This window comes from Polyodon spathula, chromosome 14 (genome assembly GCF_017654505.1).
Source record: "Polyodon spathula isolate WHYD16114869_AA chromosome 14, ASM1765450v1, whole genome shotgun sequence".
Classification (NCBI taxonomy): domain Eukaryota; kingdom Metazoa; phylum Chordata; class Actinopteri; order Acipenseriformes; family Polyodontidae; genus Polyodon; species Polyodon spathula.
This window is the reverse complement of record NC_054547.1, coordinates 3,407,850-3,427,185: the sequence shown is the minus strand read 5'-3', so window position 1 is coordinate 3,427,185 and position 19,336 is coordinate 3,407,850. Positions and strand designations below refer to the sequence as shown.

At 39.0% G+C, this 19,336-nt stretch overlaps 1 protein-coding gene across 8 annotated transcripts in view; it reads right to left on the bottom strand.

Annotated features, from left to right (window-relative positions):
• Window positions 1-19,336, bottom strand: part of LOC121327096 (SH3-containing GRB2-like protein 3-interacting protein 1) — a 49,508-nt gene that overhangs the window by 5,173 nt on the left and 24,999 nt on the right. For 2 of the 8 annotated variants that reach the window (XM_041270887.1, XM_041270892.1), the window contains exons 6-23: window positions 19,139-19,193; window positions 18,617-18,798; window positions 16,295-16,306; window positions 14,214-14,225; window positions 13,549-13,573; window positions 12,950-13,013; window positions 12,566-12,642; window positions 12,360-12,449; window positions 11,771-11,845; window positions 10,772-11,569; window positions 9,634-9,758; window positions 8,348-8,501; window positions 7,635-7,691; window positions 5,262-5,321; window positions 3,440-3,551; window positions 2,215-2,370; window positions 908-1,040; window positions 256-458 (exon numbers count right to left, since the gene is read on the bottom strand). In XM_041270887.1, the coding sequence (XP_041126821.1) occupies window positions 256-458; window positions 908-1,040; window positions 2,215-2,370; window positions 3,440-3,551; window positions 5,262-5,321; window positions 7,635-7,691; window positions 8,348-8,501; window positions 9,634-9,758; window positions 10,772-11,569; window positions 11,771-11,845; window positions 12,360-12,449; window positions 12,566-12,642; window positions 12,950-13,013; window positions 13,549-13,573; window positions 14,214-14,225; window positions 16,295-16,306; window positions 18,617-18,798; window positions 19,139-19,193 (2,390 nt within the window). The remainder of the gene's footprint in view (window positions 1-255; window positions 459-907; window positions 1,041-2,214; window positions 2,371-3,439; window positions 3,552-5,261; window positions 5,322-7,634; window positions 7,692-8,347; window positions 8,502-9,633; window positions 9,759-10,771; window positions 11,570-11,770; window positions 11,846-12,359; window positions 12,450-12,565; window positions 12,643-12,949; window positions 13,014-13,548; window positions 13,574-14,213; window positions 14,226-16,294; window positions 16,307-18,616; window positions 18,799-19,138; window positions 19,194-19,336) is intronic. The other 6 variants (XM_041270890.1, XM_041270888.1, XM_041270891.1 and 3 more) reach the window with 6 other exon arrangements.

Sequence of the window (19,336 nt, the reverse complement as noted above, 5' to 3'; positions counted from 1 at the left end):
ATTTACAACCCTTTCTCAAACTTGAGGGTTTACTTCTACACAAAAGAGATCCCTCGATGAAATATTCCCTGACTGAGGAGACCAATCTTAAATTGTCTCACTTGAATAACAGTGCTAACCACAAGTGTGTAGAAGATTGCCTGGATGACTGTTCATACCGGACTTACATGCAGTAACCCCTTTCTGCTTACAGTGCCTGCTTGGTTAAAATGTACATGGCTCTTCCAGCTCTGGGATTATTTGTAGTTTTCTTACCAGGCAGCAGGGGGCAGCACGGCCTGCATTTTGGTGACCCCTCCATCTACCGGGACTAGAAACTGGACATTGTTCAGAGCGACAGGTGTTGTCATGGCGTCTGCGTTGTACTTGTAGTCTATTCGGAGGTCAGTGCTGGCAGGCTCACAACGCCAACTCACTGCCAGATTCAAGGGGGTGGACTGAATACTCTGCGCAGATACCTGTGAGACAATGAACCATGAGGAACACGTCTTCATACACTGCATTACTATGACATCTCTTAATCAAGTTTACCATTGTAAAAGCATAGAGAGATGTAATAAAGCACACTGAAAGAATGGTAAAGCAAAGGTAATCATTGTAAAGCCCAGGGGTCTATAGTAAAGCATATTAAAAACATGGCAAACCATAGTAAACTATGGTAAATGCATAGTATAACCATGAGAAAAGCATGGGACTACAACAATACAGTGCAGCATGTATGGTAAACTTTTATAAGGGATAGAAGTATACATGGTACTAAAAGCTAACATAAAAAAATATTTAAACTATATAACGTATTCAGCTATTTTTATTTGAAATATCTCTTTGCTTAAAAATTGTGTTTTCTAAAATTGTCTTGAAAGGTACAGTCCGACGATCCAGCTGGCTTTGATTGAAGTATCCATACCTGATATTTTAACATATCCACATTGTAATACGTTGCCTGTGGTTTCTGCTCGGCCACTTTCTTTAAATGTGTCATCAGGCTTGGCATGTTAACCCAGAATTCCTTTGAGTTGGCATCTGACTGTGTGGCATCGCTGTGCAGAGAATAAACAAGACATGGATCCCTGAGACTGGTAGAGCTTTGCTTTCATATTATACTGCAGTTTAGATTTTACTAAACATACTGTAACAAGCAGAACATTGGCATCGGCAAAAACAAACAGCTCTGCTTCAGCTGTGATACTGAATATTGTTAAGAAAAGCTGAAAGGGTCGGCTTAGTAATTAGATTACTTTTGGGTTTTTGAGACGAGAAGCACCTAGAAATTGATTTTATAGCAGCACAAAAAGCCATTACAGAGCTATTTATTTTTGGCACATATGGTTCCATCTGTTTCTCCCACAGCTGGCAATTTTCAAACAAATGCTCCGGTCTCATAGCGATACAGTATATGACTTAAAACATGATTTCAGACCCCAGTCATGAAACTGCAAAGCTCGAGAATCACCAGAATACACCCGGGGCTGAAATGTGTCAGTATTCTGATTCCAGAATCTCTAGCATATACCCGGGGCTGGAATGTGTCAGTATTCTGATTCCAGAATCTCTAGCATATACCCAGGGCTGGAATGTGTCAGTATTCTGATTCCAGAATCTCTAGCATATACCCAGGGCTGGAATGTGTCAGGCCACTGCTGCTACAAGTACTAACAGTGCCATTCATGTTTGGTTCATAGACTTACATGCAAGCAGGTGGAAGGGTAAAGAAAGAGTCCCTACAGCTAAGCACTATTACTATAAATAGTCTGGACTCCAGTAGATGCTCAATTTTCAGATAAAGCTCAGTTAACCAAACTACAGAAACAGCCGTTCAGAAACATATTTCAATATTTCACTGAACATGGTTATTGGACGTATTTAAAATCACTCGACCACCGAACGCTGTAGATTGCATTGGAGATAATGTGGGCATCTATCACTTCCTATCCCCCAGCTTGTGTGAAAGAACTGAACCTATTCATTTTTTCTTACGCTAACATTAGTTGCCCTTTTTAACCCTTTCCAAATTAGAGCAGGGTGTACATCATCAAATGCCCACAGTTCCCTTGTGTGGGGGTACAAGCCACTCCTGAAAGTGCAAACAAGCCTGGATGCATGAATACCTTCAAGTAGATCTGCAGTCAACTGGACCAGCAAAGTCACAAACACACAACTCATCTGTGTTAATGCATTCAGCTATTCTGTGATGATAAAGGGCATGCTATTTACCAGCAGAGAAGCTGGGGGTTAGGCAGGACGTGCTCCAGCCTGCTGTAGTTTGTTATACTGAATCTTAGAACAGCTGGGGAGGTATTATTAGCAAAGTGCCTGGTGATTCCTGCTGGAAACGAAAGCACCATCTCTCCTGTAATCTTCACAACACACCTTGAAAACAAAAGGCACACAGTGGTTAAAAACACAAGGAACACGGCATCCAGTGTCACTGAAGAGGACCCGGGGAGGGAGTGGGGGTTATCCCTACCGTCTTTATGGCACTTTAGAGAAGCCAAAACAATGGGACACGATGATTAACATGGAAACTGTGTCACTAAATTGCTCTGTCTTTTATCAACAATGGAGAAATTAATGGATCCCTTTTGACTATTCCATGGTCTAAATCCAGTTTTAAAAAACAGTGACCTAGTTCTTAATTTGCTCCTTTTGAAAATCATGTCATCAGTCTGGAATAAGAAAAAAAAAAAAACCTTTAATGTAGACTGCAAACACTGCGGCACGAAAGATATACAGTATGGGGAATTTAAATATGTTTAATCTGATTCCAGACATTCATGTTGGTGCATATTGTTTTATATCTCTATATATTTCTCTATTTTATATCTCTCTTTTTTTGTTATCTCTCTAGCTTCTGCTGTTTCCTGTTATCCTTATCTGGAGAACAGTTATTCATCAGTTAGTACTGAAGTCCACCAATACATATGAAAATAATTTGATGTCTGTAAATGAGTGCACGCAATACCAGCTGCTATGTTAGTAAGGTTCCATTTATTAATTCAAATATTCATAAGTTCCACACACAGTTCAAACATTATCATAAGACACAACAATGCAGCACCTAGTTATTAACAGAAATCAGATCATTCGCCTAATTTTCTGGGAGATGGGTCAGGTAAGGTGATAGTCTGTCGTCAGCAGAGGATTCAGGTGAAGCTTTGTGAACTCTGCTTACACTCAGTTTTCCTAACACTTTCTAAACACTGTCAATTTCATGGTGTGAGTTACAATGTTCCAGACACAAAACATAAATCTCTACCCAGGTTCAAATGTACCCCACTTTATCACTTCCTTGGCCCGAGTTGGCTGAGTAGGAAAACATTCTCCCACCTTGCAGCTGATCTTGAACAGTGTTCTCAAGTGTGCTCACGATAAATGTTTAACCGTTAACCCCTACAGAACAACAAAAGTGCAAAAGCATGGCTATGCCTGCAGTGCTTACTTGCTGGGATCAGCTCCTTTGAAGTATGCGTTTACAGTTTCTGTGAAAGCTGCAGCCACTGGAAGAGTGTCCTGTGCACCCATGGTCAGAGGACTGGGCCCTCTGGAAGAGCCTGCAACACATCACAAAGTCATCTAAATGAGAGGGGCCTGGAGCTGCAGAACATGCAGCATACCAGCTATTAACCAGGCAAACCACAACACACAACAACTCAGTGGCTCTGAACACTTTTGCTTTTAAGATTTATTATAGATCATGCTTTCTATTCATTTAATTGTACTGTTTTTATTTTGAACCCATTTACTCATTCCATGTATTTCCATGAAAATGTAAATGGAGAACTCAAGAAAACATACAGTGCAATGGGGATGCTTCTTGATGGCATTCAGATGCCTTTGCAGAAAGTGATATTCCAAAACAGCAGGCTTGAGATTCTGTGACATATGGCTTTAAAAGGCATGGACAGAGATTACAATTCTCAACAATGAGTGCGGCTTCTGCAAAACCTCTTCTTGAGATTTGGGAAAATTAGGTAGTGGAAATTCCGCATATAAAACACTATCCAACTGATACTATAATTTTAGGAATATGTTTTATTTATATTACAGTAGTCTCCGGCTAAGAGAACATCTCTCAGGAAGCAAGCAAAGTGTTCTTATAGCCGAAGTTACAGCGTTAGCCACCGGACACAATATGAATCAATCAATCAATCAATCAATCAATCAATAAATAAATAAATAAATATTACTTGTCATGACGGACGTGTGTGAAATGAACTGAATAAGTAAAAGAAAAGCAAACGTTAATAAACTGTCAAACTAAATTAACACAGCATCCCTACACACGTTAAAAAATGGAGCAGCACTACACAAGACATGCACATTATTTTCCAGAATGGTGAAGCAGCTCACCAGAACGGGAAACACCAAATTGCTCGGTGGCTTGTGTCTGATTCAGGTTTGTTTTCAAGAACTCTAACAATTTCCACAAACAGTGGTGCATTTCGCCGCTTGTTTACATGTAATTTTGAGGTGCACTCGTGGAAATCAGAATACACAACGAGTCAATGATATGATGGTGGTTCTGAAAAGATTGAATAAACCAATCAGTGTGATTCAAGACACTCTCGTGATGACAGGTAGCGTTTGAAAAGACTAAATAAACAATTTTAATTTAAAGTTTGATGATGATGAGTTATCAGGTTACAAAACAGTACTGTATCCGTTGTGAACGAATTGCTATCAGTGCCAAGAAGGTGTTCTTTTAAGCAAAGTTCCGGTTCCTTTAGCTGGAACATTTACAATGGAAAAAATCTGTTTCAGCACAAGGGTGTTCCCTTAGGCGAAGTGTTCTCTTAGGTTCCTATGTTCCTATGTGTGGAGACGACTGTATTTTTATTTATACAACAGGGAGCTGTTAACCTAAAATAACCACAGCAATACTAACAAGACTATCATGTCAGTTTAGCGACCTTGATGTAGATTTGGACCACATACTCGCTAGACCATTTCAAGCAATATTCCCCATTTGAATCATGAGAACTCAAAGGGTAGTTTAAAGAGTGTGTTGTTAGTTTACTAATACAGGTGAACTAGAAGCTGTCCAAACCGGAGGAGTCGAGCAGAATCTACACATGCAATTAATATACAGAAATCATACAGAAATGTGCAGTGTGATGAAAAAAAAAATGGCAGATTGTCACCGCATGGAGGAGAATGGTTCTCAAGGACGGGAGGGAGACAGGAGGGAAAATGCAGAACGTGAAGGGGTTAGGGCAGAAGAAACGAAACTCAAGGTGTGCGACACACTGTACACGACTTACCTTCAAAGGTTAAATAAAACTTTCCTCTGTCAAACCATACCAAGGAAGGCTGGTCATTCTCTGTGTGGACGGGAATTGAAGTGGGGAGGGGAGGGTAGGGAGAGAGAAGGACAGTAGTGTGAGTCACACGGCAGGTCTAGCACACGTCACAGTGGGTAGGGAACACAAGGCACTGCAAGCCATTAATGTGAAGGGGAGGGGGGGGGGGTGCTCTTTTTATTATTCCAAACTTTGACAAGGTGCTCGCAAATTATCATTGTGAAATAGGGCTCTGTTGTGCAGATATACAAAAAGCGAGGCCATGACCGCATAAAAAGCATCTGTCTTGAAGCAGGAACTCAAGGGTGCTGAAGATAAAGACTATGGCTGTTGCATTTATTCAAAAGTACTGTATTCATTCAAATGTTTCATGTTAATTTAGAGTGTTATAGATGCAGATTTCAATACAACTCAAATTAGCTTTTTCTTTTTTATCAATGGTAGAATAATTGAAACATGTTGAAATGTAATATACTGCGTGCAGTACTATAGTGAGAATAAGTTAAATTAAAGCATTTGTTCCTAGTAGCAGTACTTCAGAGAACCTGAAATCTATTGAGACCTTGCGTGAAGTTCAGCATACTCATACTCATACTAAATCCATTTAGTGATTAGAGTCTTCATGCAAGAGGTTCAAGATTAAATACAGGGACACTGTTTGAGTTCTGCACCACTGCATAGCTGGCAAACCACCACGTACATTGGGTTTGAGGGGTGGGATTGCTTATTGATCTGTCACTAATTAGTTGAAAATGTTAGTTTAAAAATGCAAACACTGATTTTCAGGTACCTTGGTAATACTTTACGTTACACATGTCTTATTGCACTGTAATGACATTGCAATTGCAAGAGAGGTTACATATGTATTGAATTCGCAATACACAAGCGCATGTGTAAATACAGTGTGATTACAAAACATGTCAACAACTTCCAACACGTTTCATTTTGTAATTAAGCATGTTGTTGCATTGTAGCTACACAGCCGTGTGTAAATACATTGTTATTACAATGTAGTCAGATACATTAAATGCAAGCTGTTTACCATAAGCTCTACTGGGGCCAGTTCCTTTAATTACTTAACATTTATAAATGTAAAGTAGTTACTGTGCAACTATAAGTTCGATTCCCCAAAGCCACATCATATGCTATGGCTTAATGTTATATATTTAAAAAAGCAAATAAAAAATAACAGCACGCAATTACTCAAATACTGTGCAATTAATTAATCTTAAAATAAAGTGTTGCCACAGGCTCATTATCAATGCAGCTGTCTTGCACTAGATTTCGCTCAAATGTGTAACAATGGCAAGGGTGTCTGTGAGAGATAGTTTGGGGCCGACAGGAAAGCAGCAGAGAGGACTGACTCACTGTTTGAAAAGGGACAGGTCAAATAGGAGAGGGAGGAGGAGTGAGGAGGGGAGGATGATGGGAGGGAAGGGAGTAGAGAGCGAGGCAAAAATGAAACGAATCCCGGAGAGGAAAGGAAAGAAGTGAAGTAGTAGCAGGTTAAACCAAGGACTCAAAAGAGAATAGAGAGAAACACAAAGGCTGGGCTGGAGAATGAGTTTCCTGATCAAATACAGATAGTGTGGGGTTTTATTGTATGTGAGGCGCCTACCAGACCTTCACTGTTTTGGCAAATTGTTCTTGTGTGTCTTCAAGGAATGTTAACAAGTTGTGCAGTGACATATCATTTTAAAGGCTCAACTTCAAAGCTAACTAGTGTATTCTGTTTCTCTCTTATACATAATATTTAACATATTTCGCCTGATGTACAGTAAATGGTCTTATTTAAAAAACAATTCTATTGCAATTCATGTCTTGTTTTTATTTAGTCAATACCCGAATACATTATCACAATAATTTCGAAGAGTAAAAATTGAAAAGAAAGTGTGTGTGCTTCCCAAACATGAATATGAAATGGTGATGTTTCTGTATTATTACAATAATTACATAGAGTATCAATTTAGCTGTAGTGTTAGGGTTGACTGGCGTGAAAATAGGGCATTATTAATGCAATTTTAGATTTGGGATTGGTCTACTTTGAATTTTTAGTACAGTTTAAAAAATGCAAAAAATCTGCCATGCAAAGTGACGCCTGCCATTCTCATCACTGACATTTTGATGCTTATATATATATATATATATATATATGTATGTGTGTGTGTGTGTGTGTGTGTGTGTGTGTGTGTGTGTGTGTGTGTGTGAATGGTATATGCACTTATATGCAGCATGCATACACATTACAGATGCCACAGATACATAATTCTGCAGGCATAATAGCTTGTACTGTACATTTCAATATGCCTTTGAACCGGGAGGCTGAAAAAATACCTGCAGGTGTATGACAATGCCGGTCAAACGTGGGCAGTTTGTCAACAAAAGCATCATCTGCTGACACCATTGACAAAAAGGAAAATTAAAGAAAAGAAAGCAAGCATTAACAAAAATAAATAAATAAATAAAAAACCATAAATCAAGAATAAACGAAAGCAGGAACAAAACAATGACACATCTTTATAGATTCACATAAAAAAAAAAAAAACATATACAAAGAGAAAAATGTAAAGAAATGAATTATGAATGGAATAAAAGAGTAATTAAAATTCATTTAAACACAGCAGTTTGGAAAGTTTAAAAAAAAACCCATAGATGTAATTTCACTTAACTGATTTTTAAATAATATGTACATTAGAAATGGCCTAGTGGATTCTCAGCCCAGCCAAATACATGTTAAGTGCATATTATTACAACAACTAAATATGCTGAACGTGTTAGTGAAGGCTTGACGCTACGATGACAAAGTAATTGCCTAATGGGTATTTTATATATCAAACTAGTTTGGAAACCTTAATATATATATTATATATATATATATACGTATATATATATATATATATATATATATATATATATAAAAATTATAATATAACTATATGTTTTTTTTTTTTTTTTTTAATATCATATCAGCTTGAACAATACTACTGATAAAATATCAGGCTGAGAAAACACATGGCTTTTCCAGTTGACTGTGAAATAATTCCGACCTGAAACGCAAACGGAGAGTTCTTTACCGACAGTGGGCGTCGTGGCTGCGCTCAGGGAGTTGGTCGATGAGATGGAGGACGTGCTTTCAGCCCGAGCCAGAGGCGCCACCGGAGGCGGGCTGGAGGAGTGAATGGGAGGGCTGAATGGCCGGGGCTGGAGGACAAAAAAAACAAAACAAGAAACACTCACTGAGCACGCTGCTCTGCTTCACACAGTTCCCACTTCCTGTACGATGAACCCTAGTAGGGCTACCACCACTCAGGCACAATACACAGCAACTCCCAGGGCGGGCAGCGATGGAGTGGGGGGAGTGGGAGTGATAGAAATCATGTTGTGTGTCTATTGCAGTAATTATCGTATCCTGATTTATCTAACTTGTGTTTAGGTACTCGTTGCATTTAATGTCCTGCAAAGGCATATTGAATTTCTGGGACACCATCCTCAAAACTGGGACCTTCCAGGGAAAACAGGGACAGATGGCAACCCTAAAATTCACCAGGAACAAACCTTTGTTGTGTAAGGGTAGCCTTTTAATGCAGCAGTTTCCATCTGTTTGGAGATAGTGAGGTAAGGGTGCCTAGAAAATGACTCAGAAAGATGTTGAGATCTAGACACAACAATTACAAAAAAAAATGTTGCCCTCAATGAGTCATCCTAGCGAGACTGAAGTGTGAAATCTGTTTATCAAACAGTCTGAACCCAAATCATACTGCATAGAATAATTCAGCAGTAGACTAATACACTTTATCCCTGACTGAAAAACACAAACAGAAATGAAATAACATAAATGCAAAAGAGGTGCAATTTTAAGAATCCTTTTTATCTCACGTTTTCTCCTTTTCAGTAACATTAGCTGCATTTTGTTGTCAATGACACCAGACAGGTGTTTCATTAACCATCAAAACAGCATGACAATGCTCAGCACGGTCAGCTGCAGTGTCACAACAGCCACCTCTGCACTGCAAGATCCTTTTTAAAAGATGCAGCACCTATAACAACATTAAAATCTAATTAAATATTTCAGCTTTCTAGCAATTATAAAATCTATGCCGATGATAATGCAGTCAGTGGCATTTCTTACTGGGATCTGTCGTTCTGTTGGCTTAATACCCCACACTGGCCACAAGGTGGCACTGTTTATAGTTCTTCCATTAACTGTTCAATGTATTAAACCTGTGCAAAGCCACCATGGTTGTCTCACTTTTAATGTCAAATGACTTTTTTTGCCTGGGATGTTAATGAAGTATTCTTTCTAGTTGAATTATATGAATGGCACGACACGTACCACGTCTCCGGCGCCGGGCTTCCCAGGAGGCAGTTTGGGTCGGGAGGGCGGCCGCGGAGGAGGAGGGGGCGGGGTTGGGCTGCTGCTAGCCAATGGGGTGGCAGGACGTGCTGGGGAAGATGAACCTATAAACAAACAGCAGGAGAAAACCTGAATTTGACCAATAACCTCCACTGGATTATGATTATTTTATTATTATGACACTAATTATTGCACTAAAAGCTTTGTTTTGAGTTGTACATTCATTCGTACAACTGTCTGGGCTAACAGCATGACTACATGACTAAATACAGAGTAGTTAAATAGACTGTTTACGCCATTTAAATGTTCATGAAATGACCTTTCATTTTAACCTGTGCCATCTTCAATATAGCTTCTAATCAGTCTGTATTCTAGGTTTGATAGCTAGCTTTTCCACAGATAGAAGACACAAAAGAAAGCTGACATGTGAAAGGTCTAAGTGCTCCTGCTGCTATCAGCATTCATTGTTCTCTCTCTGGGAGGAACAACGGGACATACAAGCGAAGTCTACTCTGCAGAAATTACTCTTCAACCACAAAGAAGGATTTACACACTCAACCTTTTACATATACATCAACCCTGCCTTAGAACTGAACCCCCAATCCAAACTGAAAATTTTAGACCACCTGCACGTGGGACCCCGTAGTCCTGCATGTAAAACCAAGTTCATTTGTGAGGGAGTGGGCTTCAGTAAATCAGTAGGGGCCGCATCCTTTTAAACAGATGCCATCAGTACAATAATATACATCTGTTATATAGAGGTAAGTCTGAGAATGAACCGTCTAAGCTTCAGAGGCAATGCTGTCAGACAGGATCCACACCTTCACAGTGTACAGCATGACTATAACTGTGAAACCTGAGTGCCTGTCTGCCACCTTGGTATAAACTAAAATAACTAAATTGTATTTGCTTACTTTAAAAAATAAACAAAAAAAAAACATTTCCCTGCTTTTCAGTCCCAAATATTTGTGAACGTGAAACTAAAGACTTATTTTAGTCTCCACTGCTGTCAATCCATCACACTTCAGGGGAAACAAACACACATTTAAATGTAAAATGACACACAGCAGAATGTGCGGTGGCAGCCCTCTATTAAAGTAAACTATGGCACACGTACCACTGCCAGTGCTCGTCCCCGAGCAGGGTCCCGGGGAGGACACCACCGTCCTGTAGGTGGGGGGCGGAGGCGGAGGGGGTGTGGCTCTCGGACCCTGCCCAAACTCTTTGGGAGACACTGTTGATTCGACAGCATGGTCTTTTCCTGGAGGCAGGTCGGAACTCCTCTTCCCGTTTAGGTTCAGGGGAGGGGGGATATTGCGTGTGGGCTCAGCGGGGGGAGAAGCTGCTTTGGTCTCAGATTGCACAGGTGGGATCAGGGGAACAGGCGGGGGGGACACAAGTTTGTCTTTGGGGTACACCACTGGAGGAGCCGGGGCAGAAGCAGGGGCAGGAGCAGGGGCTGGGGCAGGGACAGGGGCTGGGGCAGAGGCAGGGGCTGGGGCAGAGGCAGTGGCAGGAGCAGGGGTTGGAGCTGGGGCAGAGGCTGGGACAGAGGCAGGGGCTGGGGTAGGGACAGGAGCAGAGGCAGGGGCTGGTTCAGGGGCAAGAGCAGGGGCAGAAGCAGGGGCTGGGACAGAGGCAGGCGCAGGGGTTGTAGGAGGAGCAGTGGCAGAAGCAGCAGTAGCAGCGTGTTCTGGGGACTCGTCCGAAAAACAGACCCACTGGCTCCCTGTGCTCTCTGCCTGGGGTTTTGGGCATTCTACTGGTCCAAAGATGTTGTCCAAGTCGCTGATAGATGGCAGTTTGCGATCCCTGCCCGCTTTTACCGAAGGATCCTCGAGTGAATTTGAAGTTGGCTGCTGCGTAGCGACGTCAGAGTCAGACTCATGCTTGGGACTTTTTGAAGCAGCTCCATCTTTATGTTACAGATAATTACAAGACAAAAAAAGTGTTATGGAGATCGATCACAATGTAATTCAAGAAAAGAGAATTTCACACAATTATAATAAGAAATAAACATCAATGTACTGTACCATACACTGTATTGGTCAATTGAAACTACCAGCAGGGTCAAGGTTAAAGATAATGAACCTGAACGAATGTAAATTGTTCTTACCTGTGACATCTGTTGAAGGTGAACCGGTTTGAGGCGGTGTTGCTGGAACATTCTTAGGTGGAAGTGGAGGCGGAGCTAAAATTAAAAAATAGACATTTCTTTCTTACAGATGAGATGAACTTTAGTGGAGGAGGTGAAAAGGAATCGCATGCCCCAATAATGACGGGTGGTGGCGAGTGAGTGTTTCTAAACGAAGGTACTAACCAACGCAGGAGGTTTTTAAATGAGCCAGGGATATAACTGTGATATGGCTTTATTTTAACAATTGGGGTCCTAAAATGTTCTGATGTGGACGCTTTTTCTTCAGGGTCTTAAGCGCTTCTTGCACGTTAGCATGATGCGAGCATTACACTGCAATGCAGTTCCATTTCGCCGCAGCAAATAGCCAGGTTTTAAAGCTCTTCAGCTGCACATGAGGCCTTTAACATTTTATCAGTCCAGACTTCTTAATCAGTGCATAGAGATAATGAATATTCACATCTGTTAGTTTAATTTAGAGGTTTGAGTGATCATGGCTGAAGATTAATGAGATGAAACGGTTGACAGTTTCCCAGCTTTGGGAATGCGCATTCAAACAAATAAGACTTACTTCCAGTTGGAAATGGCCTTGATAATGGGGCCTCCTGATTTTGCTCACTTGGTCTAGGGACACCCCACACTTCAGACTCGTCCATTACAGCTACATTGAAAAGGAAGATAATACATATCTATAGCAATATTAATGGCTCCTCCAGTTCAAAACCAATAACATTTCTGCATGTAGTTTTAGTATCTTAAGCTTATTAAATGAAGTACCTTCAGTTTTCTGTGCCTCAAAGGCTGTTTCCAGAGGTGGGCCAAACAGAGCTGTAGGATCCTCTAGTGCTTTCTTACTGGAAAGAGAAGGAATGAGGCCATACTTATCGGACCCTAATCACAACTCTGTAACTTATTAGTTAGGGTCTGTTGTTGTTTTCATTAAACTATTCTAGACCATCTTTAACAACAGCTTAGAACGGTTTTATGAATATTGCATTTCATTAGACTATTCAACAAAATATCTTTCAAAATAAAGCTTTGTGAACAGTGCCCATAGCAACACGTTTAGTCTGAAGTGGTTATAGAGGTGCTGCAATGCTAATTTACACCGAGGTATTATAACAAGGTGCAGTATAACTGAACAGTGCAGAGAGTACGCACCTGACTGGCTCTGCAATGGGGGTGGGTGTTGCTGTGGATCGCCTGGGTCTTGCTATTTCTTCCCCTAGGAGAAGATGAATCAGTGCAATATTGCTGGTACTGTATATAGACCAGTTTTACTATTACTCTCCACCTAGTATCTCACACTGACTTAAAACTTAACATGATACAAACTCAAAGCTAGATCCTAAAGTTATTCCTGAAGATATAATAAAATCTCAATAAACTGCTGTGGGCTTCCCAGCATGTTTAACACACCTGTACATCTAGACAGAATCATCTTAAAGGGTAACTACATATGGTAACAGGTGCCTGCTAAATGTACTTTGGTGCATTAAGGTACTTTTTCTTGGGCTATTTATTGCCCACAAGGGTAATATATTATTCACAACCCTTGTTATAGTAATGTGATCGCTACATAGATATGTATTAATAAAGTGATCGCTACATAGATAGATAGCTAGATAGATAGATAGATAGATAAATAGCTAGATAGAATACAATCAACAAATGTATACATATGGAAAATAATATCATATTTTACATATTACAAAGTCAATATCAACTTCTACTGCTGTATATCAGACCACAAAACTTACTTGACAAGTGTCTTTTTATCAGGCCCTGTAATTAAAAAAGGTATCTTTAAAAAAAAAAAAAAAAAAAAAAAAAAAAAAAAAAAGTGTACATTTTTTTTCATTAAAGCAAAAGCTTAATAAATCTGTCCCATTCATTATTCAGATCCTGCCAATAGCATCATTTTTTATAACAGCTGTCAAAGCAGTGCTACAAATCAAGAAGGAATTTCAATATATTGTAAAATATTGAGTTAGAAACAGCCTGTGTACCTGAGGCATTCCACCCACGCTGCGGGCAGGTTTGAGAATGACACATAGCTGGGTGTTCAGCTTAACATTCATTAGTAATTACTTCATCCAGCACCACTGGCTAAGCAGTATATTGTTATACAGTGAAACCTCTGTTTTCCAATCTAACTGGGACCAATTTGAATAAATTACAATACAACCCCATACAATATACTCTAGCCTACTATCACACTCGAGGTGGAGGGCTGATTAGTACACTGTCTCCGTGAAAACAGGGCAGATAAGCATTACACTCAACACGTTAATAAGAGGGGGCAGTTTGAGGAACAGAGGCATTCGTAGAATTGGACTTTGTATAATCAAGGTTTCACTGTTAGTGACGTAATGGCACTGAAAGCACTGAATTATCTTTTATGATCAAAATCTTGACAACTTACCGGGCTATGCTTCTGTGACCAACAAAAAGGAAGAGAGAAGAGACACCTGATCAGAGAGTGACAAGTCAGTAACAACACTTTAAATAACAAACAGCTGCAACAATGGAGGGTCCCAGGGTAAATACAGGCCATTTAATTACTAAACAAAAGCTAAAATCAGACTGTACTAAAAGACGCACGTTACAGCACACATGTATGTTCACTTAAACACGTTTGTTACAGAAAGCTCTCTGTTTAATTGCCTTTCTATCAGGGGTGGCATGTCAGAATTGCACTTCCTGTCTCTTTTCACCTGAGTAGTTTCTTTGGGGACAAAGTGGCAGACTCACAGCATTCTTTAACCTAGAATGGTCCCAGATATCATTTTGTACAATGAAGACAGATGTTTGAAATAATGCATAGCACATTGAAATGTGTGGAACTATTTCATTAGCCATAGCCCCATTAAAGTAGAATGCTATTTAACAGTACTTATCTTTTGTGGATTATCTCACCATTCATGCTGATCAAAATTCATTTAGTTTAAAAGCTACTCATATGCTCCTCTCATTGTCATTTTTGTTTTAAATAACACCCGTAAATCTGTGTATGTGTGACAGAACACTGAGGAGTCATCAAAGAAACTACAGTAGCTAACAACATTTCTCTTATCTGAAAGTCAATCCCTTTTCAATACTAACATGGTTTAAGAAGTGCTGGAAATCAAGGGAATTTCATAATTTGTCAATGACAAACAGTGGATAATTTTACAAATTCACCATGTATGTGGTTTATTCCATACATACATATTGCTCAGCAGGAAATGGCTTGTGTCATCTCTGACTGTATCTGGCCCCACCTCAGTTATTTATTGTTATTTATTGATGTCATTTCCAAGCATGACCCGATTCTTTTAGTCCAGGCTGCCCGAGTTAATGCAATACTCTCGTACTTTATACCTGTACTTCGAATTTACAAAGGGCACAGAAAGGAAGAATAAGGGCATTTCTCGGTAGTATCAAGAAACAACAGTACTTCAAATTCAGACTGTTCCTGATTTAATTAAAACAAGATTACACAAGTCTAGTTACAGTACAAACCCCCTCCCGATCAAAAAAAACCTTACATGTAATTAAATAAATAATCAGTTGAGCTGTAATATAAATAAGTGAGAATAGGGGCATGCTGAGCAGACACTGGCGAAAACAAATACATGTACTTAATCCAACAAAAATGTGTTCACACTTCATGGTTTTGAAGCAAAATCTAAACAAATTATTACATTAAAAAAAAAGCAACCCCTCCCATTTAAGCACACAGTACGCCGCTATCAGAGTTTCTGGGACAACAAGATACAAAAGTTTGAAAATGATCAGACAACCGCAGTCTGATTTTGACTAGAAGCTTAGGTCATCTAAGGATTGGCATCCAGTTGGTGCGTACACCACGTGACCTTGATATAGTCTTTTTATTGGACCTCTGAGGCATTCCAACTAAAGACCATGAGACCATGACAACCTGAAAATGCAGCTTGATATTTGAATCACAAATAAATAAATAAATAAACTTTCAGAACAAGTCATCTTACTAGAGGCATTGATCTGAACAGTTTTATAGGGTAAACAAAGAAGTAGTTATGTGTTGTCAAATGATGTATCAGGCTTATTATTATTTACTGCTCAATATTAACTGCTTATTTAAGTGTGAGCTCATATACAGTACTGAATCATGCAACAGCACTGCCAAAAGTGCTATAAATGCCTGGGCACAGTTTTGACAGTATTAACGGTATTATGAAGTACTGTGCTTTTCAGTTCTTCTATATATTGTGTGTCAATATGAAAATATTGTTTATAATACAACCATTTAGCATTTTTTAATGTTTAAAAGTCCATTTTAAACACTCAGGACATTTACATCATTTACATCTATCGTCCCCTTAATTCCAAAGATAAATGCCTAATGTTTTACACCATTGTTATTTTTGTTATTGTTTTTATTTTTATAGAGTACATATATTTTTGAATGACAAACACATGCACACATGCATTAAAAGCACATACAGATAGCTGTGTGAAACCTGGCAAGGAACAGAATCTTACCGCACTTCTCTTCTATACAATGAAGCCAGAGTTTGAAAGAGAGGAAATACTGCGTTAGGAAGGATAAAGGGCATGATGGGCTTAGTGAAAATGAGGTATGAAATGAGTCGTTATTTATGACCAAGTCAGAAACAATGCATCACATGAAATAAAACAACGCTATTGCACAACATGTTGGAACTGAGCTCAGCCGTTGGCCAGGCACATGGGAATTCTGGGATTCCAGTTACCTAGCAGATTGTCCAGACGTTCAGGGGGCTGTGCTAATGTAGTCTTGAAAATCACCAATGCTTGTTTTGTTTTGTTTTTTCCATTCTGATTTGTTTATGATTTGATTATGATTTACTCAACATTTGGGGGTTATTTAATCTTTCAAGCTTACAAATGGTAGAGCCTATTCAAAAGACCAAGAGATCTTCAAAAAACACTTTTAGCAGAAAGCTACTGTACCAACAAAGACTGCATGAGTAGCTACATTCACATGCAGGCCAACACTCCATTACTATTTGGAAAGCTCAATATTTAGAATAAAGATTAAATTCTCGTAAACTGCATATTCAGAAAACAGAAGGGTCTTTCTTAATATCCATAACTATGAGTAGCATTTACTTTTAAATATGTATTCAAGTAAACACTTTATTCCAGTTACATAACATATTTAATGATAAGTAAATTCCATGCTGGAATTCTCTTTTGTATTTCAAATGCATCCTAATCTTGTGTTGTTGAGAACCCTGTTAACCTTTGCCCTGCCTCCCATTCTTCCAAATAGATTTCATGGTCAATCTGTAACCATGGTTACCTCTTGGCAGAAACAGGTTGTCGTAGCAATGTTCCATAGTGGTATGGCATGTTCTCATGTATAATTCATACAGGTAATTGCATAAGGTTTGTTATTAAGTTAATGGAAACTAAAATATTTACAAGTCTGGGTAGGCTATACAGTGGTACCCATTTGACTTCACTGTTAGGTGTATCTGTGAATTATAAATTAAATAACCAATTCATAGACTTGTCAAAGAGTGATTGATAAAATCATAATGCCACCGCTTTAAAGTCACCAGAAACTCAATATACTGTATATTCTAATATTATATGGGCAATATTGAATCAATAACCTGTTAAAAAAAAAACTAAAAAGAATCAGCAACGTAGCCCCATTTTAACACCATCTGCTCAAAATGCAGGAACCATGCAAACTTCATTTCTAAAGACACTAAAAGGCCAGGTTAATGGCTTTGCTTTGAAGAGAGAGAACTTAATAAAGCAAGTTAATCATCTACATTTCAAACAGAATGAAAATGATTACTTTGCCACTTCAAAAAAAAAAAAAAAAAAACACATGCATCATTATTCAAAACAGAAATAAAATAATAATAACAAGGACATACTGATGCATGTTTTCCCGTGGGAATATAGTCCCTTTAAGGAATGTGTGTACACCAGTCTGGCTGTGTGATTGTACCGTCCCTTGCAAAAGGCTGATGTTTCAATGTGTGTGTGTTTAAGGGGAGTAGTTCTACCAGCTATAATGTAGTAGCACACCACTTCAATCTTCCATCTTTATACCTTCCTAAGCAATGCAAGACCTTGAACAAGACAAAGGCTTAATAAGACAAAGGCTTGGATTCGAATTGTTATAACAATCCTCGACAGAACCTCCTGAAACCACAACACCACTTCCTGTGTTATATATCAGGGGTATGGCGATAATGGGTAAGAAGGAAACCACTACAAGAGTTTGAAATAAACCTGGACTGTTTTACAGGAACACTTTATTAAATCTTGCACTTTTAAAGGCCATTAACTTTCGACAGCTCGACACAATAAATGGTGCGTCTTCTGCATGGCTTTTCTTGTACCATTACATTATAAAATAGTATTTTTGCATGGAATCCCATCTATTTCCCCTGGCTATACTATGCATTTACCGCAGTGTGCCATGTTTATTAATATACTTTAATACAGTATACCTCGTTATCTTTGACCACGCTTTTACTGTGCACTATTACACTTTGCCATGCTTTTACTATGGTAAGTTTTATAAGGGTGGCTCCAGCTTGAAAATGTATGTCCTTTCAAATGACAAGAACCGATAAATACCCCCTGGGGCATGCTTATGTAAATAATCCAGAGCTTTTACACAATCTCCAGGTAGAACATATCACATTGCTATTTTATAATTAGCACAAAAACCACAGGTCACTACAGGCACAGAACAATACATGCTTCGACTGAACAGTACTTGTACTGCTGTGTCATAAATGAACAGTCATTCCACAAATAGTAACACGACAGGTTTGTGTTCGAAGCAAAACTCACCACAGGGGATGGAGACAGGGCGATGCTGCCTATGGATGCTTTTAGTACATCTACAGACGCTGCTGTACAGTTTGAGGCGTCTTTAGCTTGTAAAGGTTTAATCTTAATTTTAAACTTTTTCCGATGGTCTTCCTCCTCTTCTGATTCGCTGGATGAAAAAAAGTGCTTTGCTTTGGGGGAGGGTGGATCTTAGTTAGAGAAGACAACGTATATTACAACACAATTTCTCACAGTTTCAAAATATGTTGTAGAAATGCAATTTATTATATAGAAAACACAATTTTGACTCTTGTGTGTTTGGGGGTGTGTGTCTGGGGGTGGTGGTGGTTGGAATCTTAAAGTATACCATAAAGTAATAGAATACAATAGTATTTTTTGTTGTTGTTTTTTAGAACCATTAAGAGTACATTTCTGTGTTTTGCAACACTTTTTCAATCCTTTCAATATGTTCTACCAGCTTTAATTTTAAAAGCTATGTTTGAAAACCATTCTAAAGTGTGTACGTTCATACAGGAAGGATATAGGTTGAATCCTCCGGCCTGACGCTGTAGCCTTCATCATCAATCTCTGGAGAATTCTAGAAGAATGAAAAAGGCATACACCCTAAAGTATATTGCTTGAGGGCATTCTTGTGCAATCACAGAGATGTATTGGGTGTTGTAGCTGTTTTTTTGATGCAGACTATGGTCCTGGTTTTTGTATACTTGCAATGCGAAAGGA